This window comes from Petaurus breviceps, unplaced genomic scaffold (genome assembly GCF_028583685.1).
Source record: "Petaurus breviceps papuanus isolate PSGF00001 unplaced genomic scaffold, PetGlider_PUasm1.0 207, whole genome shotgun sequence".
NCBI lineage: Eukaryota > Metazoa > Chordata > Mammalia > Diprotodontia > Petauridae > Petaurus > Petaurus breviceps.
Genome location: NW_027185850.1, coordinates 5551981 through 5578998, shown reverse-complemented (window position 1 = coordinate 5578998; position 27018 = coordinate 5551981). Strand labels below are relative to the sequence as shown.

General features: G+C 39.0%; 1 protein-coding gene across 1 annotated transcript in view; it reads left to right on the top strand.

Annotated features, from left to right (window-relative positions):
- The window catches only part of LOC138164868 (leucine-rich repeat-containing protein 7), a 602064-nt gene that overhangs the window by 515355 nt on the left and 59691 nt on the right, over nt 1–27018 (top strand). The window contains exons 22-23 of the mRNA XM_069092797.1: nt 778–927; nt 6781–6900. Of these exons, the coding sequence (XP_068948898.1) occupies nt 778–927; nt 6781–6900 (270 nt within the window). The remainder of the gene's footprint in view (nt 1–777; nt 928–6780; nt 6901–27018) is intronic.

The following is a 27018-nucleotide window of genomic DNA, read 5'->3' as shown; positions in this document are numbered from 1 at the left end:
TACTTAACTTGGCCCTTTTCTTGGCTTGATTTAGCCCCTGGCAAAAGAAGACGGAAAGGACAAAGAAAGGCTGTGTTTCTACCTATGAATTCTACTATTTTAATTTAATCAAAAATTCTGTTAGACAAGTGGCAGATTCGGTCCATTTAAGACTTTTTTTTAATACCATTTGTTCCCATTGGTTTTTCACCTTTCTTTGTATCCCCCACCTCAGCACTGTGCCTGCCCCGTAGGATAATCAAGGCTTGTGACTTGTTGGGTCTCTAGACACCGGCATAATTACAATCGTTCATTTAAGCCCATCCAATTTTCTCAGTTTAAATCGTAATTACAAACTGGGGTTTTTAAGATATTTGTATGGTAGTTTCATTGCCGAGAAATCTCTAGAATTATTGCTAAGTGAGAAAACTGGAATTTCCCTGCGGTAAGAATTTCTTAAGTTACCATGTTGTGCCAAAGATGAACAAGAGTAGGGAAGAATGGCTACCACCACAATTTTCAAAAGATAATTTTAGGTCCTAGACAGTGATCAGCCAGTGTATGGCAGAATGGTTCGTGTTTGCTTTCTGTCTTTGCCATAGTTTTAGATGGTTTCCATCCTGTGTATAACTAACACTGTTACTTGTAAGCTTCCGTCTAATCCAGTGCATGTCTTGAGAAACAGCTTCCTGTTGGCCAGCCGAAAACTTATACTTTAAGAATTTAGACACGTTCATGTAATAATGTGCTGCTGAGAATGTGTCCACTCCCTGTCACGTGATTATTTCCTCTACTCAGAATGCTGCTTACAAACACGCCACAGTTAACCTTGGCATGCTGCACTCTGGAGGGTTTTCGGCCGTGCATGCAGGGAGAAGCATGACTTTAAACTTGCAGACTAAGTCTCAGTTTGAGAACCAAACACAGCAACAGCTACCTCTCCAGCATGTAAGTATGGACCGGCCTTGATGGGCCAGTGTCTCCAAAGCTAGTTAATGTTGTTTGTTCCCTCATGTTCTCAACTTGTAATGACTCCTTGTGTTTCTTTGGTGCTCTTCCACTGTCCAAAAAGCATCGGGGCCAAAACACCTGATGGGAGCAGGCCCTGCCCTTGAACCAGCTGGCTGTCAGTTCCCAGCTGACAACCTTGCTTTTTGGATTGAACAGCTCATGTGGCTTTGTGTGTTGCTTTGAGGTCCCTTTATTTTATTTTTGGGATAGAGTTTTAGCTTTTGTTGATGATCATTCTGGGAATAGAGCTGGAATTAAAAATGTGTTTTCAGTTAATTAGATTGACAGGAATAGTATAGTAACCTTGGAAATTATATTCCCAGTGTGACATCGTTGCTTGGTGACAAAGGCATTGCTCAGGAAACCTAAGTTCTAATTCTAGCATTGCCCTTACCAGCAATGTGACCTCGGCCATATTAGTTCATCTCTCAGAGCCTCAATTTCCTCATCCATTAAGTGAGGGGACTGGACCACATGATCCCTTCCAACTGTCTCGGAGGTGGGACTTAGGGACAAAATTTGCAGAGAAGCAGATTTGACCCAATGTTGGGAAAAACTTCTTGATAATTAAAACTTCCCAAATGTAGAAGAAGTTGTCCTTTGGGGGTTGAATTCCTCCTAATTTGAAGTCTTCAGGTGGAAACTAAAAGCTCAGTCACCAAGAACATTTTGGAGGAAATGCTACTTCAGGCACAGCATAGGTTCAGTGGCCATCCAAGTCCTTTCCAGAGTGAGATCTTGGGGGTCTTTGAAAATTCTCTGGTTTTGCAGCCCTTCAGAATAGGTCCATAGTACATCCTCTCTGCTGTAGAAGGTAAAGAATGTGTGTGAACTATTGTAAGACATGCTGGACCACAGCCCATCAGTGTCTCTTATTTTCTTCATTATTTTTGTTAGATGTTCCAGATAGTGACTTTAATTGTCCATTGTGCTGCAGGGGGTCCGAAAGGATTAAGTCAGCATGAATTACTCTACACCTTAAAGATGTTCTATGTCAGAAGTAATGCATATCTAGGATATTTCAGGTACCTGATAGTATACAGTATTCAGGTACCTGATAACATATGAAAGGTCTATTCAGGTACCCGATAGCATACAGTCATGGCCCCCAAGAAGTATCTTCAAAATTTGCATTAATTTAAAACCCAGGAATCATTAAAATATTAAGAGACTGGCTCAGACTGTCATAGAGTCAACCCTTCAGGATCTGCTTTAGTAGAAGTAGATCTATATGTTGAAAAGAGGGGGGGGGGGGGGGGTTCCCTAAGGATGCGGAAGGATGTATGGAGAGAGAAATAGTTACACTTTTTATAATCCCCACAAAATCCACTGTTGGGTCATAATCTCTGACTTATTCAAACAAATTCATCTTCCTAGTTGGTTCACTTCAGAAACATTAGCCTTACTGTGCATTCTATGAGTGTCCATGATCTAACTGCCCCGAGTTGGGAATAGAAAGACTCTCAGGACAGGGTCGCAACTTTCTGTGATGAAAGAACAAACAGGAGACTTCAGTCCACACCTGGAAATCAGAAGACCTTTGAACTGTTTTGCCAGAACATCTCCATACCTGAATCAAATGCTATCAATCTCTATTTCATTGAATTTGCAAATAACACATCTAATAGAGTTCATGAAGCTTCCTAATGTATGTTAATCACAAATGCAAAGTAATTTAACCACTGCAAAAATATTCCTAAACAAAGCTAACATGAAATTATTCAAAGAAGATCTTAAATCTTCATTTGACATAAGTTTTGCCAAGTTTCTTCAAAAATATATATTTAACTATAAAGCTAAATTAGTTAATTACCTTATAAAAAGCTATTTCTGAATTAGAATCAATTTTGCTCCCTTGCTATATTTATACAGTACACATGAGACCGAAAAGGAAAACTGTCATTCATATTTGGTTACATATCCTACATGTGTCAAAATTATTCGCTGACTTTTTATTAGGTAACAATGGTTCCAACTTCTACATAATAAAGCTACTATACAGCATAAATTATTTATATTTTTAAATGTAATTGGATCCATGCAAATGATATCTTTTGAAAAGATTTCAGCAAGGGTCACATTTGGTGTGGGTTTAGCTACGTCATAATGCTGTGGATCACAAATATTTTGGAAATTCATAGCTGTACTCTGTATAGATTTTGCTCCATTTATTACTGATTACCTGTCTTTCATGAAGAAGTCTAGAAAACAGCATTTAGCATATACATCTGATTAAATCCTCACATTCAAATCTAAAGCCAAATGGAAAGGTTGATGCCAGTGAGGGAGCTAGTAGAAGGTGCTTTTCTCATTTCTGATGAAATGCTAACTTTGACCAGACTGGAGAATAGGTGAGAAACTCAAATTGGAGTTTTGTGATGATTTAGACAAAAGCTAGACACAAAGTTGTCTCTGCATTGGCCATGAAAAAATTACTAAATTAAAAAATAGTGTGAGATTTCAGATCTGGATGTTTACATGAGTCAGTCAGCTATCCTCAAGAACTTTGGACTATATTGCCTGCACCCATTCCAAATTAGAGTCCAGCCTTCATTGAAAGAACTCCCATGAACCCTGTACTCCAAAAGAATGCTTTCTTATTAAATTGTTCATAGTTCAGAATATTTCCCCAAATTAAATTAGGCTTCTCTAAATTATTTTGAAATGAGTGCTTCCCCTCACCCATACCTAGAATTCAAGGGTTTGGTTCTGATAGACCATGTCTTTGTTCATATTTCATTGATTTTCTTCAGTTGAGAAAATAAACCTCATTTCATTTTAGGCACGCAGACAAATGTTGAGTCCAGAGTGTTACAATATAATCGCATACACTATCTCTGCCTGGCCCAAATAGCCATGCACAAAGGCAGCTCAGGCTTCTCAAACTCATTGGGTCTATTTAGCTCTTATGCATTTGGAAATGCTCCTTGTGGCTTACTAGGTGGGCCACTTTCATTTGGATCCAATTCAACAAACCTGGGTCAAATATTTGCCTTTCAAAAACAGACCATCCCATTTTGGCAGATAAGCCTCGGGTTGTTAATTCTCCCTTCACAGAAGAACATTTTCTATTTTATTGGGGTTTGGTTTGGCTTTTCTTGAAAATCTACAATGAATGTTACCAAAAAAAAAAATGTAGCCATCTTCTTGGTACTGATGAAAGAGGTTTCTTTCAGAGAACTCCTTTAATTTTGGTATTCAGCAAAAGTATTTTTAAAATGTAACTGGGAAGACCTGAGTCTAAATCCAGCCTCAGACGCTTGACACTTACTAGCTGTGTGAAGCTGGGCAAGTCAGTTAACCCCATTGCCTAAAAAAAAAGTGCCTAACTACTTTTCTCACTCAGTCCTAGAAACAGAGAAGAATGTGCATTAAATCTGTCATTCTAGTAGGGGCGAAAAGAGACCTGAACAACTGATAAATTAGCAAGAGGCCTGGATTATCATGAGTTTTGAAGTTCGCTCATTAATCTTTTTCACTTTTAAGGGATTATTACATTATGTGATAAGTGCCTCACCCACCAATAGAAGCCATGTCAATGCAGCTAAACAAAGAAACCAGGAACATAATTAGCTCAGTACTTATAAGGAGAGCTGAAACCCACCAAAATGGGAGGATCAGAAAGGAGAGGTGCTTTATTGAATTATTCAGACAATTTTGTAAAATTCTGCATTTTGTTGCCTAGACAAAAGAAGATGTGCTGCCCGGGTTTGACAGACAGAGACCAAAACAAAAAGAATATGCCAAAAGTTGAAGGGCAAAGTTTTGACCCGCAGTGACTAAATTTAATCACTTTGTCCATGGGGCAGTGAGTTCCCAAAGTCTTCCTGCTGCTTTAAAGTTCCACAGTGAGGCATTTGGGACACTTTGCATTTTAGCTGCTTGGTTCTCATTTTCCTCTGAGTAACTACATCGGGTATACCTAGGGGAATTGTGTGGCCATATACAATTGCATATGTGAAAAGCTCTCGGTCCAGAGGAAGTGAAGACTAGAATTATAAATGAAGGGAAGCAGCGATGAGCATTGGAGAAAAGGCTAGGTATTATTCTTGAGGGGAAAAGGTAATTAAGAGAATTCAAATATATGGGATTTTTTTTTCAAACAAACTAAACATAAATATTGGCTTACCTTCCTTTCTTTTATTCCTTCACTTCCTTTTTATTAAAAGTAGTTGTGGATTTTTTTAAATACCATTTAGGTGGTCTTAATTAAAGGAGTGTGTGCTTAGGATATATTTATATGGAATATGGGATAAGCATAAGTGGAAAAATCTAGAGTCTTTTTCATTCACCATTAAGACCCTGCCTATAATGCTTCATTAATGTTCATAAATATTCATTTCATTGATATAATAAATGCACAAAATATATTTGAGGCAAAATGCGTGTAAATAGGATGTTACTTATTCGTGCATAGAAATTACTCAGAATGAGAACAAAAAAAAAAGAACCATTCACATTTCAAATGTACATTAGTATAATTAGCAATTAATCAATTATAATCCTTTTAGAAGAACATTAGGCCAAGGAGTGGCATACTAGATAGACAGCTGCCCTTGGACTCAGGTAGACCTGGGCTCAGGCTACTCAACTTCTTGGTAACCCAGGCAACACTTTAAGAGTATAAATTGCACAAATGTTACTGATCTGTGTTGCTAGAAGGAGCTTACTAACTGGAAGTTCTCTACACAGGTTAGGTGGGAGGGAGGTAGAGGGCAAAAGAGAGAGACAGAGAGAGAATCAGTCCAATTTTCCATTTTTTAGGACTGGAGAGAATTCAGTATATCTAATAGTACAAGAGAGAAGGGGGGAAATTTTCTTTCCAAGGCACTCTTTTATGAATGTCTCTCAGATTTGAGCACAGATTCCATAATTATTCTTCCATATAGCTGCCAAATCCATTCCTTCTGGACATGGCTTTTAGAAACACATACAGAACTGCAGAGAGGAAAGAGGGGTGGCAGGGCTGAGATCATCGCTGTGCTCGCTGAAGACTCACTAGGTATCAACAATAGGAACAAAGGATCAGACTCGAACGACATAATTATGAACATTCTGAATTTTAACAAAAGAAATGTAACATGATTTCTATAAATCAGTTAAGTAACTTTGTGTCCAGTCAGTTTGTATGACCTGTTTTGCCTGTTTTACACTATGGAGTGTGACATTTTTCTTACATTCTTGAAAATGATTCTAATCTCCTGTTTGAAGCAATGGACAATGTCCCAAGATGCTACATCTTGCTCATTATTACTACTGGCACCATCTCAATATGGTGCAAACTAGGAGCCTAGCATCCTATGGCCTTGGTGCTGGCACAGCCTTCCACCGTTTGTCATAGGTTAGCCGCTCGGAGTTCATGGATCATGGTAAGATATTTGATATATCACATGAAAGTCTTGCTTTCTACTGTTAGCAGTAAGGTAATGCTAAAAAGACAAACTAAGCTTTAAATATGTTTTTTAAATTCTATACTTTTTATTATTTTTACTGTAATTTTTTTTATTTTATCTACTATGAATAATCTAGGATAATTTTTCCAAATATGTTCAGGAACCAACACAAATTGGTGGTTTTCAATGAAATGTGTATTCAGCACTGCCACCAAAAGGCAGTCATTTTGCATCCCTTAACCAGTAAATAGAATATAATAATATTTCAAATTCAGGTTAAATATTGTTCTGCAATTAAACAAAAATTAATTTTGCCATAATAATTAGGCACTCATTTCAAAAAAGTATTTAAACTTCTTTTACATCAATTAAGATTGCCATACCGTTTTTACAATAGACCCCGTCCCAGCAAAGCAACATTCTAGACAATGGACAAGAAGATGTATCTCCCAGTGGCCAGTGGAACCCCTATCCACTTGGGAGGCGGGATGTACCTCCGGACACAATTACTAAAAAGGTAATCTATTCAAATTGATAACAGAGTCCCCGGACCTTTGTGCCATTCATTGTAATGTCTGGTCTGTAGTTTGTGGCTTGATATCACTTCTGCCTTTGCAAAAAATATTTGCTAAATGTTACCCAATGAAAGGAAGCACAGTAGAGTGGAATCCTTTTTTTAAATATCAAAAGCCATTGATGCCAAATTTTCTGTATTAATAATGAGTTTTCTTTAGTAACACTTCTCACCTTCACTGTACTACTCAACTTGTAAATTTAACTCCATAAACCACCAAACCTAGGTACATTCCTAGAGGCTTAACAGTATAGATGCCTGACTGCCCTGAATCAGACACCAACTGTTCGGGTCCACTTGGACTGTGGTGCCAACCCAATCATTTGTCTGAAACGCCCACTTCCAAAGAGAGAGGGTAACGCTGATTAGAGCCAGGCACTCGGGCATCCACCTAGCTCCATAGTTGTGACTTTGCACCACAGATACCGGTAGTGGAACTTGGGTGAGCTTTTGAGTGAGAGGGTACGATCAGCACACAGGCTACTTCATGGTGGCTCCATCAGACACTTAGAAGTTATTTTATAAGCTTCCCACCCCACACTCACTTGCCAGGAGAAAATTCACTTAAGATAGCCAAATTTGGCATAGCAAGTATAAAATTCATTATATTCCACAGTAACATCTGCTGACTGTATTATAAGGGTGGAGTGTGGTACCTCGAGTCAGGAGGCCTGATTGACAGTGTTAGCTCCAACCCTCTCTGGCCGCATATCTACAGGAAAAGACTCCTTGTTCTTTAGTTTATCTGTAAGACAGGCATGAATATACTGTCATCACCCTCTCAAGAGGGTTATAGTGAGGACAGTTCTTTGTGAGCATTAAAGTGGACAGCAATGGGAGTTAGGAGCAATAGTCCTCATCATTGCCCTGGCCCTCACAGTTAACGATTTTGTTAATATAAAAATGAGGATAATCGACTTCATAGACCTATGGTACAGTTGTATAGATAAGAAAGGGTAGGGCTCCTTGGGCAATTCACTATACTATCCTCTTGAAATTTGCCAAATAACCCATGATTTTAATCTCCTCCTATCATCTTATCATCCTTTCAAAAAGATAATGGTAAGACTGGTCCTGCTTTGTGGGATGTATGTTCAGTTTTTATTAAATGTGATAATGAACAATATTTGTCACAAATAGAAGTATAAATATTATTATATTTTAGGCATTATTATAAAAGAGATCAACCTATTCCACCTGGGAGACACTGATGGATCCAGTGTTTTTTCCATTGGACAATGCTGCCTCACCTTAATATTTTTAAAGAATTAATTTCTTAAATGCATTTGAGATCTATTTGTATTCATTTTTTCCTACTGTAAAATTTTTATTTTTTTTCCCAAAGCAGTAGAGGGAGACTTCACAAAGTGTTTGGTGTATTGAGAATGAAAACACCACAGAAAGATGGTGTCTCCTCTGTTTCTTAATTGTTTATTTGCAGCTGACGTTCAGATATGTCAGGTCTGATAGTCTAAATAGACTCACTTTCAACTCTTTTATCTTTTGTCATTTAAATGTGTTCATTCTTCCACTGGCCTTTTTTCTAAGTGTTACTATCAAATGTGAACAGCAATGCCGAAGGTGTAACTAGAGAGGGATGAGAACTCTTTCTGAGACCAATGTCACCATCACAGTGTGTTTTATAATATTAATAGTTCACCCCAAAAGTTGACTTCTCAGCTGAAATCCTAATGATATCTTGTATTTAATATACTTATATCTCAATTCATTTTATTTATATTATTGCTTTATTTTAAAAAATCTAAACTGAATATGGTTTGTTCAGTTGGTTGTTCTTGGAAATGGGAAAACTGGGGCCCAGATTGCTCATCCCAAAGCATCATTAAAAATGGAGCCAAGACTAGGCTCCTTTCAGGCTGATCTGAGTCAGTCTTCCCAGCCTCATTGTATAAAGTTGTTTTGTTTTTTTTTCTAAATAACTGAGAGTAGTGATACTGTGAGGTTAAGAATGGTTAGCAAGCTCTCCCCTGCTGCTTTCCAAATGTCTTCCTCCTCTCCATCTGCTTCATCCCTGCGCATCCTGAATTCCTATCCTGTCCTGCCCTCTCCTCCTATGAGCCACATTCCATTGTTAACACGCCATTCTTCTAGGTGACCTTTCCTTTCTCACACCTGCATCTTCTTCTAGGTGTGGAAACCTGGATTTCCAAAGAGCACACTGCACCTCTAGCCAACCCTCTCCACTTAGGAGGGCATCTTCTGGCTTACCCTCTGGCACACTGAGTTGGGGAAAAACAGTGAAATACAGATTAAGAGGACCCGAATTCAGATCCTACCTCTGATGCTTGCTCTCTGTGTAATCTTGGAAAAGTCACTTCTTTGAGCCTCATTTTGCTTCTCTGTAAAATAACGGTTGAACTAGATGACCTTGTTGAGCTGCCATCCATCTGAAGATCCATGATCCTTTGCTAGATAATCCATCATGTGCCATGTCTGTGCATGGATATATCCTAGAGCTCTGTCCTTCTCTCTCTGTAAGCTTGGCAGTCATTATCACCTTTATGGGAGCTAGGGTGTGCCACACTGCCCGGAGTCCTGTGCCCAGAGTCAGGAAGACAGGAATTCAAACCCATCCTCAGACACTTACTAGCTGTAGGACCTAGGCAAGACATGTGACCTCTGCCTACCTCAGTTTCCTCATCTGTAAAGTGAGAATTACAATAACACCTCTCTTGCAAGGTTGTTATAAGGATCAAATGAGACAATATTTCTAAAGTGATTGGCAGAGCCTGGTACATATTAGGTACTATAAAATGCATGTTCCCTTTCCTTCTCCATGTCTGTGCAGGTGACACCCAGATCTAAGTCCTCTTATGTCTCCCGAGCTCCATGCCTACATGACCAGCCACCTAAGGGACATCTTCACCTGGATTTCCCATAGGTTTCTCAAACTCACCATGTACAAAACAGAATACATGGTCTTTGCCTCAAAATCAAACCTCTTTGTAATGTCCTCGTTTCCGTTAAGGGTACGACTATGCTTCTAGTCAGCCAGCTTCACAAGTTTAGAGTCATCCTCACTTCCTTCTTCCTCATTCCCATATCTGATTGTTTGCCAAGCCTTACTGATTCTACCAGTATGACTCCTCTTGCACCCATTCCCTTTTTCCCTAATGCTGTAACTAGCAGCCTACTGAATTTTAGGCCTTCATCACCTTTTCCTGGACAATATTAGGCAAGAATCTAATTGGTCTTCTTGTCTTCAGCATCCACATAGCTGCCAAAGCACAGTTTGGATATTTCTAAAGTCATAACACGACCCTGCTCAAGAAGTTTCTGTGACTCTCTGTTATCTCAAGGATAAAATAGAAGATCCCTCTGTTGGTCACTGTCCGGCTCCAACTTCTCTTTCTGGACAATTTTCTATTATCCCTTCTCACATACTCTACATTCCTGCCCAAGAGATCCACTTGCTGTTCTGCTTACAAGACATTTCACCTCCTGCCTCTCTGTTCTCTCTCTTTACTCTTGCCTCTTGGAATACCTAGCTCCCTTCAATACCTAGCTCATGTTACCTCCTACATGAAACCCTCCCTGATCTACCAAGCTTTGGTTGCAATTATTTTATATTCATTACCTCTGTAACTTGCATTTGCTTGTCTGAATATATGCCAGAAGTTCTTTGGGCACAGGCATCATTTCTTATTTGTCTTTGTCTCTCCATGACCTAGCACACTGCTTGAATCTACTAGGCGCTACGTCAATGTTTGTTCAGGAGAACTGAATGATTTAAGCCTCAAGAGTCCACAGTGCATGCCTTCTTACTTAAGCAAGTGAGTAAGTTCTTTCTGGATTACTTTGGGCCTCTGTAATTTCAGTCTTAAGTTTAGAATCCAATTACTTTCTCTGCTTTACACCAATCCTCAAATCCATTGCAACATCCCTTCTTAGCAGCAATTTCTAGCTGTGAAAACCTATGTAACTGGCTCTGGGAATGATTCTGTCCTGGATTTGTTTGTCAGATTATTAAAGTATGGTCCAGGGATCATTGATTCAGTTGAGTGTTTATGCAGTGTTGTGGAGGAATGAGTAACACTAACCCTATCATGGAGTTGCCGTCTCTCTTTTTAAGGCTACATCATGCATCTAGAATCTGTAGTTACATGATTGGCACCTTTTAAAATAACTCTCAGCCATGTTTTTTTTATATGTACAGAGACCATACTCTTTAAAGTACCCCATTTATACAATATCATATTAAGTGCAGACTGCATGTAGATGTTTTGAAGTTAATACGATTTATTTGCTGAACATTTATCAATAGTCTGATATGTGCTGTGGAAGGTGCTATAACTACAAGAAAAGAAAATGAAATGGTCCCTGCCCTCAAGGACTTTACAATCTACAAATAATTAAGTGGAAATGAAAAAGAGTAGCATCAAAGAGACAAGAGATGTTTTAAAATATCTAATCTATTCATTTTATTGGATAAAGTTTAGTAGAATTAACAAATTTTTACATTGTTGAGTGTAAACTCAAATAGTACATTATATGTCTCACTGTCCCCAAGCCCCAGTCCATGCCATGAAAACAATCCAGCTGTCTACTCCAGTAATCTTACTATCTGCCAATAGCCCACCCCACAGTTTTCTACCTATTGTTCTAGAAATGGTAAGCAAATCAATTCTACCATTGTTTGTGGAAAGGATCTGTCCCTTGGATGCCTTATAAATAAACTTGCCATCCCTGTCATTCCCCCAGAAAATCCCTTCCCTGGACACCATTCACTTGTATGTGTTATCTCCCTGTATTAGAATATAAGCACCGTGAGGACAGGGACTGTCACACTTTTGTGTTTCTATCCGCAATGCCCTGTCACGTAGATAGATAGATAGATAGATAGATAGATAGATAGATAGATAGATAGATAGATAGATAGATAGATAGATATTATTTTTCAAAGTCTATAAGAATATTTTAATAAGATCAATAGTTTTTAAAGTTAGAAAATAGAACTCAGGATCATGTTACTGTTGTTTTTTATATGATGCCAAAGGTTGATAGTCTATATAACTATAACACTCAAACTACATGTCATGAATAATATCTTTAAAAAGAGAGTAAGTGCTGGGCATGACACCAAATAACATCATAAGTAATTAAGAGATAAGAAATTGCTAATTAACTAGATGGTAGTTTTATTTACAAATCTATGGTCTGAAGTCTGACCTTCAGCTTGTTTGAGAAAAATTAGAGCAAAAATATGAACACCCAAATTAGAAGAAAGGATGAAATAAGAAAAAGAGATGAACACATTTAAAACTACTCCAGTATCGCCTATTTAAGCAAGCTTATTGCTCCTCCTCTCCCCACCAAGAGATGGGAAATAGATGAAGGAATAAATAATGACATTATCGTCATTTCTTAAAGAAGTTTAACCAATGTAAATTCACCAGAAAGGAGACCAGAAAAAGCCCAGAGGCTGCATCAGCCAGCAAACACTTGTTTTTCCTGCCAAGGCAAGGGCTACTCACTTGTAAAATCTGATTAATAAAGTTGGTTGAAGATTATGAGCATTAGCCCCTCATGAAATATCACATGGTATAAGGGGAGATGAGTTTGTATAAAGTGTGGTGTGGGATCCATTTAAGCCAGATCTTTCTAAGGATGAACTCTTATCCAACTCTTGCGCCCAAAACCCCATTTGGGGTTTCTTGGCAAAGATACTGGAATGGTTTGCTTTTCCCTCTCCAGATCATTTTACAGATGAGGAAACTAAGGCAAACTGGGTTTAGTTTAGGGTCACATGGCCAGTAAGTGTCTGATGCGGGATTTGAACTCATGAAGGTGAGTGTTCCTGACTCCAGGCTCAGTGCTCTGTGCACTGCACTGCCACCCAGCTGCCTCAGACTCAAAATGCCAAAGACCTTTCAACCTTTCCATAACCAGCTGTTGTTTCCACTGGTGATATAAAAGGTAACATATGTGGATGCCCCAGGTCTTGATGTGATGTCTAAAGAATTTTGTTTAAGTTAATTTAATTTAAGAAAAAAGAAGGGAAGAGCAGCTAGCCCAACCCACATATACAACACTTGATATGTGCAAAAATAGAGATCTCTTTGTTTGAAAAAAATACTGATGATTAGTGCCAGGTGAGGCATAAAACACGACGTGGGGTGCCCACCAAAGGTGCTTGAGACTGTCATGGATAGTGCCTAGTGCAAAGTCCAAACTGAGTGTGATTTCCTGTACATGGTGATGTCCTCCAATTGAAAATAAAAATAATATCAAAAATAATAGCAGCTGACATTCATATAACACTTTGAGATTTGCAAAGCACTTTATCTTCATTATTTAATATGAACCTTTCAACAACCCTGTGAGGCAGGTATAGCGGGCATTATTATCCCTTTTTTCACAGCTGAGGAAACTGAGCCATAGAGAATTTAAGTGACTTCCTTGTAACCCCATAGCTAGAGATGAGCTTTGAACCTAGGCTTTGCTTAAAATCCAGCATCCCATGCACTTTGACCTGCCTCCTCTCAAGATGACATCATGCTAACAACATCAAACTTCTGGTTGGTTGTTGTTCTTCATTCTTGAAGGGGCCCAAAATGACATCACTAAGTTGGAGGCAAGGTACAAGGAGGTGTACCAGACAAGGCTAAGCAAACCAATACAGTCTTGGAAGGCTCTCCCACAGGTCAGGAGTAATGAGTCCACATCAACATTGGGGGTGGCGATGGCTCTGAATTTACACATCTCACATTTCTTTTGAGCTACTGCAATTCTGCTTTGGTCACAGAGCATAGAGCTTTCTTTGATACAGATATACCATGATGAGCAGTCCTTTGTCCATGTGTCCCATGTCGCACAATCAATTCCAAAGTTCTTCAGAGGGACCTTAAGAGTGTCCTTGTCACTGATTCTTCTGATTTCTGGGTGAATACTTGATATGTGTGAGTTCTCTGTTAAATAGTCTTTGGGCAAACACATGTTTGGCATCTGAACACCATGGCCAGTCCATCAGAGTTGGGCTCTCTCCAGTAGACTTTGAATGCTTGGCAGTCTAGCTTGAGAAAGAACCTCAGTGTCTGGTCCCTTATCCTGCCAGGTGATCTTCAGACTCTTCCTAAGACAGTTCAAATGGAAGCGATTCCATTTCCTGGCATGGTGCTGATAGACTTTCCAGGTTTCACAGGCATACACAAATGAGGTCAGCACAATGGCTCTGTAGACCTTCAGTTTGGTAGGGACTCCAATACTTCTTCTCTCCCTTACCTTCCTTTGGAGTCTTTGAGTTAGCTCTGGCAATTCGTGAGTCAACTTCATCATCCATGTGGACATCCCTAGAAAGGATTCTCCCAAGGTAAGTAAACTTATCCACAGTATTCAAAACCTTTCCTTTTGCTGTGACTGATGGTTCCATGTATGGATGGTGTGGTACTGGTTCCTGAAGAACCTGAGTTTTCTTGGTGTTAATTGTCAGGCCAAAATCAGCACAAGCAGCAGAGAACCAATTCACACTTTGTTACATCTTGGCCTCAGAGGCTGCATTGAGCGCACAACCATCTGCAAACAAAAAGTCATGCTGAGACTCTCCCTCTACTTTGGACTTGGCTTGTAGCCTTTTCAAGTTAAATAACTCACCATAAGTGTAGCAGCTGACCTTGATGCCATCTTCATCCTCGTTGAAGGCATCTGACAACATCGCTGAGATGGAACCTCTGAGGTGCCCTTCAAAAAAGTTCAGCCTAATCATTCACAGAGGAAACCACCTGTTCTGTGGACTATGGAGCTGGTCCATAAGCACGTTTGCTTTAGATAGCCTCAGAACTGGATGGGAGGAAGAGAGTGAACTGCATTGCATTTCTGAAGGTGTATAGAATTTTCAATGACTTCGAGCCTCTCTCTGACATGAAAGTTCACCTCTTTAAAACTATTATCCTTCTGGCAATACCACATAGCTAGAAGTCATCGAATACCACAATCTCCCAAGAATCAAATTTTCCAGTCACCCAAAAAGCCTAAACGTGCTTCTTCGTGAACAGGGACGAGCATAGAAGCTGACATCAAAGAGCTAAATCCCTTGGAAAAACTGGGGATCACAAACTATAGAAACATAACATGAGCTGTTCTTTCCCCAGACAATGCTGAGAAACCTAAAGAAGACTGCCCTCCCACTCCCATTACAGACCTGGTGAAGAATTGATGGGAAAGTACAAATCCGAGTCATGCCTGGCAATGCTGCAATCCATGCCAGCTGATGGCGTGATCTCATTATCGGTGAAGTGCTGAAGGAGGCTGAAGACAATTAGCACTTCCTTTTAAGGTTGCTTTGGAAAGACAGCCACCCACCATGGATAGAAAGTTGGTCTTAGGACCAGGAAGATCTGAATTCAAATTCTACCTTTGACACATATTGGTTGTGTGATCCAGGGAAGGTCACATAATCTCTCAGTCCTCTAGGTCATCTTCCTTAGAAGTGATAAAGAACATTCTGACTTCCACTGATAAAGGGAGATTCTTCAACTGGAAGTTCTCCGTACTAATGAAATAACAGCTCCAGTACCTGTCCCTGAATGATGTGTCTCTGCATGAGGTCCTTGGGCTTATTAGCTTTGAAGGCTCCCATCTTTCAACCCATGTTTAATTCCTCCACTTCCTTAACCCATGACCTGAATCAATTCCTAACGCTTTGTCAGGTAAGCATCACTTCAATCTGAAGGGAAACTCTTGGATTTTCTTCCTGCTACCTCATTGGATGGGCATCTTTGAAATTATGCCAGACCATAACACTTCCACTTCTGCCTAACTACTACTGGATTTTGAGCTGTAAGTACAGATGTGTATCTATACAATATCTCAAAATATGGAATAAATTTGAAAATAAACATTCAAACTTTAAATTTTTTCATGATAAGTCACTTGAAAAGTTAATATTCACTGATAAGCAAACTAAGAAAATAATGTTAGTTTTTAGTGTAAGTCAGTTTTATGATAAAGCTTTTATAATTTTATTATCTTGTACATAATTTTCAGTGATTCATCTCTGATAATATGAAATCTCCTTTTGCTATCTTTGCGCAGTCAGACCATTGTTGTGTTAAAGCAAAGAATAGATTTTGTGAAAAAAGACCAAGAATGAACAATGAAAAATGTGACTATAATTAGAATCATTTAACCCCTAAATGTTAAGACAAATTTCTGAAAGTTAAAAATGGTAGAGACAACCAGAATGACTGACAGTTCTCTAGGTAACAAATAACCTTTCATCTTAATCTTTTCCCTTTCCTGCCCCATCTGTCTTCTTACAATGATGGTGACCTGGCTCCCTCCTGATGACACAGCCTTCCTGGCCACCCTTTATAGCACCTGTGGAGGAGTTGGAAGGGGGGCATCCACATACATATTGCTCCTCCCTCAAACACTCTAACCTCCAAATTCCTCACCTTACCCATTTCACAGCTACACACAGTAGCCATCACTCACAACTGTTCCATGTCCATGTTCGCAAATTCTGAAACTCCTTGATCTGATTGTGTTCTGTTATAATTCCACCTCTACTTCTGCATCCTGTTCTTCATCCTCACAAATTCCAATTCCTTCACCCCTCAGTTCTTTCCCATCGTTAGCCCTATACCGGCTACATGTTCTTCCCTTCCCCATCTTGACACTTGGTGAACAGTTCAACTCTACATTGTCCTCCTCTGTTGAGTTCCTTGCTCCATTATCATTTCCAAAATCTTGTCTTACCAAACCCCAACCTTGAATTACTCCCACCATTAATTAATCTCACTCCCACTTATAGGCTGCTGAATGAAACTGGAGAAAATATTAAAACTGCACTAACTAGGGCCAATGCAAATTTCTGTTATATAATCTCAACCAGGCCCTCGCTGGGGCAAGGCAATCCTTTGACACCACCCTAATCAACTCACTTTCTAATTCACCACGACACCACTTCCAGTCTTTTTCATTCCTCCTCAAACCTCCCATAGCTCCCTCTCTCTCCATCTTCTCAGTTAAGAACTCCGTCTCTAATTTCATTAAAAACATAGAGTCCATTCCCTCTTCATGTTCTTATCTCACATCACTCAGCTGCCTACTTCTGTCATCTCCTCCAGCCCTGTTTTACATGAAGATGTAGTCCTTCTTCCTAAGGAATACGTGATCATACTCCATGACATCGCTTCCAGCAGACTGCACCCCTAGCATTCCTTCTTCCTTAATAACTTCACATTTCTCCTTGTCTACTGGCTGCTTCCCTATTGCCTACAGAAATGACTATGTCTCTCTCATCCTCCAAACCCCCTCACTTGACCCTTCTCTTTTCTCCTAGCTGGTGTCCTAGATCTCTCCTCCCTCCTCGAGGGAGTTGTCTACAATGCTTCCTCCAAAGTTGTCGATGATCTCTTCATCGCTGGCTTCAGTGGCCTTTCCTCAGTCTCCATCCCTCTTGACCTCTCTACAGTCTGACACTGATGCTCACATTGATACTCTTCTTGATGGGTTTTGGGACATTGCTCTCTTCTGGTTCTCCTACAAGACCATCCACTCCTCACACTCCTTGGCTGGGTCTTAATTCAGGTTATGTCCACAAATGATAGGCATCCCCCAAGTCTCTTTCCTGGCTCCTTTTCTCTCCTTCTATACTATTTGACTTGCTGACCTCATCAGATACCATGGATTCAATTATCATGTCTGTGAAGATTATTCTCAGTTTTATTTGTCCAGCCCTGACCTCTCTGCTCTCTCCAGTCTTGCATTTTACAAATGGTTACTAAACATCTTAAACCTTGTGTCCCATAAACACCTAAACTCTACTGAACCAAAACTGAACTCAGTATCTTCTATAGCAAACACTTTCCCCTTCCTATTACTGTCAAAATACTACCATCCTTCTGTTATCAGACTGGCAACCTAGGTGTCCTTCGATTTCACCAACCCATATCCAATCAATTGTCAAGTCCCATAATTCCCACCGATGTAATATCTCTCTTATCTTCTCCCTTCTATCCTCTGACACTGTCACCATCCTGGTGCAGGCCCTCAACCTCATTCCTGACCTACTGCAATAGCCTCCTGGTTTATCTCTCTGCCTCAGGTCTTTCCTCTCTCCAGTCCATTCTCCACTGAGCTGTTGAAATGACTTCCCTTAAGCACAGATCTGACCATTCACTCCCTTATTCAAAAAACTCCAATAACTCCCTATTACCTACTAGATCAAATATAAAATCTTTGTTTGGCTTTTAAAGCCCTTCATAAGGTGACCCTTTCCTATCTTTCCAATCTTCTTACATCTTAAAAATCCCTTCCATATGCTCTATGATCCAGTGACATTGGTCTTCTGACTGTTCCTCATACAAGATATATCATCTCCCAACTCCAGTGCATTTTCTTGAGCTATCTCTCATCCCTGGAACTTTTCTCCCTCCTCATCTCTTCCTCCTTACTTCCTTCCCCATCTTCTTTCAAGTCCTTTGTCTCACCTGAAGTCCTATCTTCAAACAACCACAACCACCACCATCACCATCACCTTTCCTAGGCCTCCTTAATCTTCATGTCTTTCTCTGAGGCGATACCCATTTATTCTGTGTGTTTGTGTATTTATACACACATATGTGTGTGTGTGTGTGTGTGTGTGTATATATATATATATATATATATATATATATATATATATAGAGAGAGAGAGAGAGAGAGAGAGAGAGAGAGAGAGAGAGAGAGAGAGAATAAATACATGGTTGTTTTTCATGCATCTCCCCCATTAGACAGTAAGCTCCTTGACAGCAAGAGTTTTTGGTTTGGTTTGTTTTTGTTTGGTTTTCAGTGTGTTTCGTTTCACTTCTCTCGGCATGCAGTAGATCTTTAGTAATCACTTGTCTGGTTGGTTGGTTGGTTGTTGTCCTTCATCCTCAAAGAGGACCAAAATGACGTCACTATGCTAGAGTCAAGTTTCATTGTGTCCAACTGTGGCTGATCAGAGCAATACGATTGGAATGCTCTACCACAGGTGGGGCCCCTGTGTGAACTTGTTGACTAACAGTTGACTTACTGACCATAATATTTGCTCTAGAAGTTTAACCACTGTGGGCTAATTGTCACAACAAGAAGACCAAAGAAGCCCAGAAGGTACCTTACAATCAATATATCAACATATTTACCATAATTCATCATCCCTCAGTGGGAACAAGACTTCCAGATGCATGGGAAGTAAAAGAAAAAAGTTTCAAATAATTTGGGAGGTGTCTATACAGAGTCAGACTAACAACAGTTTTTGGTACAGCCTTGAATGAAAAGAGTGAGTTTCATCAAGACTACTTTTTTCCTAATCATCAGAACCCCATCTTTTGTGATGTCTTACCACTGGGTAGCACTTGTTTTTTTGATAATTCTCCTCAATGTTCTTTCAACTTGAAGAAGCCTAAACTGAATTGTAGGAGTATCAGAGAAAACTCCTCTGCCTGGCAAATCCCTCTGAAGGTATTTGGTTGATTTTTTATTTTCATTATTAGGCGCTTTTACAAAAATAGCTTGTCAGTTCTTTGTCCTGTTTTTCATTTTTGAATACATATTCCTTTGAAGTTAATCTTGTTTCATCGTGGACTCAAATGATCCTTGAAATTCTTAGCTTCTCCACATCAAGACTTATTGAAGCATGCTCTTTAAAAGTCACAACTTTTGTACATTTCCTTAAAGCAACAGCCATTCTTTGAAAAATAGAGAATTAAACATTTTTAAAAGAGAGCAATGATATATTGTGTACTGGGCAAAATTCAACACTCCATTGATAGAGAATTAACTAAAAGTAAGGAAACCAGTTCAATCTACTTTTATCTTGTCAAGGTCTAACATTCTGAGACAGTTTAATAGTAGCCCCCACACCTAAGCACTGCAGTCACAAAATAAATAAGATTGGAACAATACTTGTGATCTCATCTATATAGAAAACTGTCAGGTAAGGAATCCCCTCTACCATGCAAGTTGATACCTCTTGAGCTTGTACTCAGAGTTGTCTAAAGTCCCACAGCTAGTACATGTTAGAGGCAGGAGTTCAACTCAGGTCTCCCTAACTTTGAGGCCACATCTTTCCACAATTATTACTTGTCCCAAGTAATTCAGGCATCACTGGAGCTATGTTAGTAACACTAAAGATATTCCTGGATGTCTCTCCTAATCTTCATCTCTCTTCCTTGTAAGGAGGCACACTTGCTGTTAGCAAGCTATGTTAAAAAAAAATAACAATGAGTCAGTAGAAGAACCAGTTAATTCAATCTTAAAATCATAGCTTCTCTTCCCCAGTAACAAAAGCCTTAGTGCATTTATTGGGAAAATTAGAAGAAATGTTACTTTTAATTGTATGGTCAGAGTTTTCCCCCCTGAACCAAGGAATATTTTTCTAAAGTTACTTTTAAGATATAAAAACATCTCAGTGGAAAACTGGAGAGATTTATGTGTAGACAGAAAGTTCCTATTGGAAGTACTTCTGTCTAAAGAGACTGGCTAGATCAATGAGAAGATATTTCCTTATGGTTCCTGGTGTTCAAAAAAGGAGTAATCACTTAGGTTTCTTAAATGAAAGAATATTTTATTCTGTAATTTGTCATTTGTGTGATAAGCAAGCATCCTTCTTTAATTATATTTCCAACTCAAAGAGGTTTAAACAAAAGTTCTGAATATATTTAAATATTGAAAAAAATCACATAAACTTTCACCATCAACGTTATCTCTAAACCTGGTGTTAAATGAGATGAGCTACAACCATGTCTTCTTAGCTCTCTTTTCTCTCCTGATACTTACTTTAATAAATTTCTCAGTGAATAAATCAAATGGAAGAGACAAGAAAATTAAGATAGCATCTTAGATGACTATTTTTGTTCAGGCTAAAGTTTTTGGAAAGCAAAATGGATATGCATACAAAGTAGTCATTGGAAAGAGATTCTGAATTTCTTATTAGATTAAATAACTTTTATGCAAGAGGCAATGTAGCATAGTAGATAGGGCTCTCCTCTCTCTCTCTCTCTCTCTCTCTCTCTCTCTCTCTCTCTCTCTTTCTCTCTCCCCCCACTACACACACACACATACATTTATAGAGAGTGTCCCAAAAGTCATAGTTCAGTTTTAAGCTTTAATCACTTAAAACTTCACTAAGATTTTTGGGGCACCCTACATATGCAAGGTACAATGCTAGTTGCTTAAGGTACAAATTTTAAAAAAAACCTATTTTTTGCTCACATGGAGCTTATATTCTTTGGGGGTGGGGTAGGATTTGACATGTAGACAGATAAGTATATTTCAAATTGAATTATGGTGTTGGAAAATGAAAGGTTCAAACAAAATGCTCTGGAAGGATTGGATAAGCTAGAGAACATTAGAGGTGTCAGGACTCCGTAATCGGGGAAAGTTTCATAGAGAGCTGACACCTCAGCCAGTCCTTGAAGGAAGAGAAAGCAAGACCTGGAAAGTGGAGACAGAAAGGAAGGACATGGCAGATGACAAGAAGAGAGTGCATTTAGTTCCCGGCGAAGACTCCTAGTGATGCACCTTCCCTTACAAGGCTCTGTCCTAACTCACCACTTTTCTTGTTCACACAGTGGAGCATTACTGATGTGAAATAAACTTCCTGGCTGGGTTCCAGGAAAAGTACAAGTTTATTGAGAGAAATATCCATCACTGACCTACTTGAGCAAAAAAAAAAACAAATCCCATTTTGGTACTAGATTACACTTAATAAATGGACAAAGTATACAAGGCTGGCGTAGAAATGGATTAGTCACCTGAAGTGCTAATGGCATAACACTTCTGGAGCCACTGAAAGCCTTTGCCCATTCTTTGAACTGAACACAGATTGAAAATTAGGTTGATTGTTCTGATTATCTTCCCCAAGAATGTGAATGCCACTGTGGCTTCCTTCTATAATTTTCTTGGTCTGCCCTAGAGTACAATTTATATTAGGCAAATAAGACTGATTGTATCCAAGCAGAATTAAAACTTCCCAAAAGACATAAATTATTGACCTAAGAGATAGAAGACTTTTTTATACAATGAGAATTAAAACTCCCTCAACAGGCATCAATTAGTAGCTTGAAATAGGTCACATGGAATGTATAGGCTTAGAAAGGGCATGATGGCTGCCTTCAAGGATTTAAAGAGCTATCAGGTTGGAAAAGGGATTCAACTTATTTTGTTTATTCCCAAAGGTCAAGACTAGAAGAAAGGGTGGAAGCTGCAGAGAGGCAGTTTTAAGCTCAACATAAAAGAAAAACTTTTTGATAATTAAACTTGGACAAAAATTTAATGGACTAAATAGTGAGTTCCCAATCACCGGAAGCCTTAGAAGGTAGCTGCATGAGTAGTCAGTGAGTCAATAAATATTTATTAACTGCCTACTGTGTGCCAGGCACTGTTAAGAATTAAGGAAAGGAACAATCCCTGCCTTCAAGGAACTTAAAGATCTAAAGAAAAAAGACCATGCACAAAAGGAATCTGAAAGGGAGGAGGAGAGGAGAGAACAGCATGTAAGGGGGACAAGAGAGAGTCCAGTGCAGCTGGTGGGAAATTAAAAGTTCGTTAGCCTAGGAGCCTTCTTTCAATGGAGACTTTGGAAAGAATTTTTTCCTCTACCCTCTATCCCTCCAATCACAGGGGCAGAGGGTACTAAGGGTACCAAAAAAAGTTCTCTAACTCCAAGTAAAAGTGACAAATAGCTAAAAAGTTTAGTTTTACTGTCACTTTTGAATTACATTTTGTTACTTCTAACAACAGTGTTCATTAAATCCCAAAACACACCCATTCCTACATCTCCAGTTACCAGAGTATATATTTTTCAAGAGCAATGCATTTATCTCCAAAAAATGTCACTCTCACAAAATCAGGGGATTGACCATTTCTATACTGATTATAAATTATTTTATTTAATAAATACACAAGCTTAAAGAGTGTCTGTCCAATAGGTAATCAGTAAGAAGAAGGAAAAACATTTGCAGACCACTTACACGGTAGAAATAGGGACAAATTATGACTGTGGAACTATTCCAGCAATACTTGAAATGTTTGTTTTAAAACAGAGGACCCCTAAGCCCCTGTAAAATGAGTATGTACATTGACATTAGTGCTCTCTGCTTTTTGGAAGCCTCCTGAAAAGAAAAAAGAAAAAAATCTTACAAATGAATACTTGATCTAGAAAGTCAAACAATCTGTGTTCAAATGATTCAAATCATTTAATATCTGGCTAACCTAAGAGATAGTGACCCACGACATTTCATAATGAAGAGATTATGTTTCCTGAGGCATATGCCTTTTCAATCTAACTCCCCAAAATATGCCCAGGTTCTTAGCCAGGTAAAGAATAAATAAAATGGGCATCAAGCCTATGCTTTTATTTGTGTCTGCCGGCATGAATGAAAAGTTTAGGTGTCTAGGCCAAGTCTTAATTTAAATTTCATCTGTTATCCATTCCCTCTAAGTGTTCTTTCCATTAGTGTTGATATTTTTCCATTTTGTGTACTGTCTCCACCAGTGGACAGACACAACTATGCAGGTAAGCACTTGATTATATGTGTTTTCTGCATTTATTAAATGTAGAATTATACGCCAGCTTGTTCTAGGTAAGAAGTGCTACAAGAGGACCAAAGAAGGAGAGGAACACTGGGAAATGGAGACTTCTTCAAAGAGTTGAGAGTTGGGAGAGGGGAGCCATGATAGAGAGGGAAGGAGTTGGAATGAGGGGATCCTAGGCTGGGGGAGAAGAAATAGCAAAGGCACAGGGCCCATTGTGGGAGCAATAAGTGAAGTCTTCCCTTATTCCCACATTCCCTCAAAGGCAATGTCTCTTAACATTTGTCCCACTTCCTCCTCTCTGCCTTGGGGTTTGAGCCTTGCTTTGCTGGCCTGTTATGGTGGCTTGCCTCCTTGGTTTGTTAACAGACTCTGCCAGAAACCTGATTCTACTCTCTCCTGGTTCCCTCCTATAGGTGGGGTCAATATAATTGGCATCCAATTATGTCACCCTATTTTGGAATCTCCTTCGAGATCCAAACTTTAGCCTGGATGGAACTCAAAAGACATCAAAATATTTAAATATATAAATATCTTCAGAGCATTACTCATTTCTTCTGCTTTTCTGTCACATCAACAGCTTCCTTAGTCATACTGAGGTGAACCTGCTGTATGCTGCTCCTTTTCCTTTGCCCTGGGCTCTGAGGGCACATGGGCAGCTGGTGTGCAGACCACATGTGCTCTAGTTCTCTTTCTTGAAGAACATGTTCTTGATCTACTGGCATGAGGTCTCTGAAGAGTCTAGAAGGTCGTTGGCCTCTTTTATTTCTTTAGCCTAAGTCATATTGTTCCAAAATGACTTTTCTAATCCTCCACTTTGCTACCTTTTCCATTGAAGTCACCAGTACAAAAAGAAATGCTGCCTTGATTAAGAGAATTACATTAAGCTTTTCATGCTACTTCAACTTCTGCAAGAGATGTCTATTCATAAGCTCCAGTCCCCTTTGTAGAGTCTTATACCCATCATGAGCATAGCAAGCGGACATGAACAAATATGATGAAATGGTATTTTTTACCTTTAGGTGCACAGTGAAATTGCCTCCATAAACTCTTTTATTTATGGCTCTAAGGAACACTTGCAAACCATCCTTCTATTTACCTGCATGGGAACAGGCCAAGAGGAAGGATAATAATTCTTATGAGTCACATGTGCCTTTGAGCTCCCCAGACATATTTCCTTGGAAATATAAAATAAAGAAATGGGACTAATCTATCTCTAAGCTTCTTCTGGCTCTTTTAATTCACAAGATCTTATTTTAGCATCTCAGAGTCATAGGATCCCACATCCAGGTCTGAAAAGGACTTCATAACCCACTATTCCAAGGCCTTTATTTTACAGATGAGGAATTAGGGCTCAGGAAGTTAAGTAACATGACCAAGGTTACACAGACAGTGTCAGGGGTGGATTTAACCATTCATATGACTCTAGAGAAAGTATTGTTTCCTGAAAAAATTTAGAATAGGATGAGAGTATTGGAGAGATCAAATAAAACATGATACTACACAAAATAACTGTGAGTTATAGAACTTAGGATCTCTATAGAAAGGGAAACACAAATGTGGTAGAGGGAGCCCCTTCTATGGAGGTCTTCCAGCAGAGGCTGGACTTGCCAGTTATGTTACCATGGGGATTGTTGTTCATGCATGGGTTGGCCTCAAAGGTTCCTGAGGTCCCTTCCAACCCTCAAAATCTGTGAGTCTAAAACTAATATGTTGACTTCATTCTCAAGTCTGACTATAACTTTTGGCTCTATTTTTTCTCGAAGTCCAGACTACACCACAATCCTTAATTTTCTCATTTTTCTGTATATAGAATTTAATATTTTAGATATAAATATGGCTGAGAATGAGCTAGATAAGGGATTCAGTGAGCTCATTTGGTAAGCACACAGAGCTCCTGAGGGAAAGAGTTACCTTTTAGATATGCCAAGGATGCAGAAACAGTGGCATATTCCCACCTGTGACCACCTGCATCTCCAACATTCACATCACAGCCAAGGATGCAGAAACAGTGGCATATTCCCAACTGTGACCACTGCATCTCCAACATTCACATCACAGTTCACTGTAGGCTCCTCACATTGGTTCTGGAGTAGCAATAGCTTCTCTCTCACCAAGTAAAATCTGTATCCAGATTTTTGTTTTAAAATATTTTCAATTTAAAAATTTTACCTTGGGGTGGCTAGGTGGTGCAACAACCCTGAAGTCAGGAGGACTTGAGTTCAAATGTGGCGTCAGACGCTTAACACAAAAATCTAGCTGTGTGACCTTGGGCAAGTCACTTAACCCCAAACCTTCCCCCCTCCAAAAAAGCAAAAAATAAAAAAAATTTAAAATAAAACAATAATTTTTTTACCTTTAAGGTGTTATATGTGAATAATAATATATGAGTGATCTTCTTAGTTTCTTGCATTTATTTTTTCTCCAAACAACAAAATGCAGTAGACTTTAAGGAAGATGAACTAATGAGAATGATTTTTAAAATCAATGTACCCAGAACTTCCCCATCCAGGTGAGTATTTTCACCTTCAAAGTCTTCAGTTACCTCGGGAGGCTAGTATCCAGTAAGATTGCATAAAGCTTTTACAAGTCTCTTATTCTGACAGTCTTCATAGCTCTCATCACATTCTGTTGAATAGACTTAAAGGTGAAAACAAAGGAGCCAGTCATTCACCACAACAGACAACTCTTGGGTGACCCACCCATAGTCTCACAACATTTCAGAGTTTCTACATAATAAGCCTGATGCGTGACTTGACTTTGTGAAATGAATTCTGCATAAACAATTACATTGGTTTCAAAGAGACTGAGACTTCATTTGCAAATCTGATGGGCTCATTTTGAGAATACCCAAGTTTTCAGCCATAAACTCTGATGCTTTGTCTACAGACAACTGGAAACAAAAACATCAGAGTTTGTTATCGATTAATGTTTTCTTCAAAAGATAACTATTTTGTCCAATTTCCTTGAAAGATCAGAACAAAAGTCTTTTCTCTTGTTCGTTATCCAAATTGTATAACAAGATTGTTGATAGATGCTTTTCACGTTCCTCTTCCTTCAAAAGGTCCTTTTATCTAAAGTTAACCCTGCAGCCATTATTTGGAGAGTTAAGTCCTCAGTTAGAACCACTCAGATCTCTCCTGTCTGCCTTGCTTCACATGAAGACATCTCCTGCACTGTTACCTTTTGGATCAGTCAAGAAATCTTGCTCTTGGAATTACTTTGTCCCTATAAGCTTTCTAAATCTATCCTCAGAAAGTCCTTTTGGCCTTTTGAATGTCATTTTCCTCTTCGTAAAATGGAGTTAACAGTGTTTCTTATCACAAGTTGTTGTCAGACTCAATTGAAATACCGTATAGAAAGTGTTTGGCACACTTTACTATGTGAATGGCAGAGTTTCATTATTATTATTATTGTTATTACTATTTGTTGTTATTATTTTAGATTTACCTTTACAAGAAATCTGATATTCCTTTTTCGTCTGTGTAAAAGGGTAACCAATGTTCACCCTGACACTACCTGACATATATTCCTATTCAC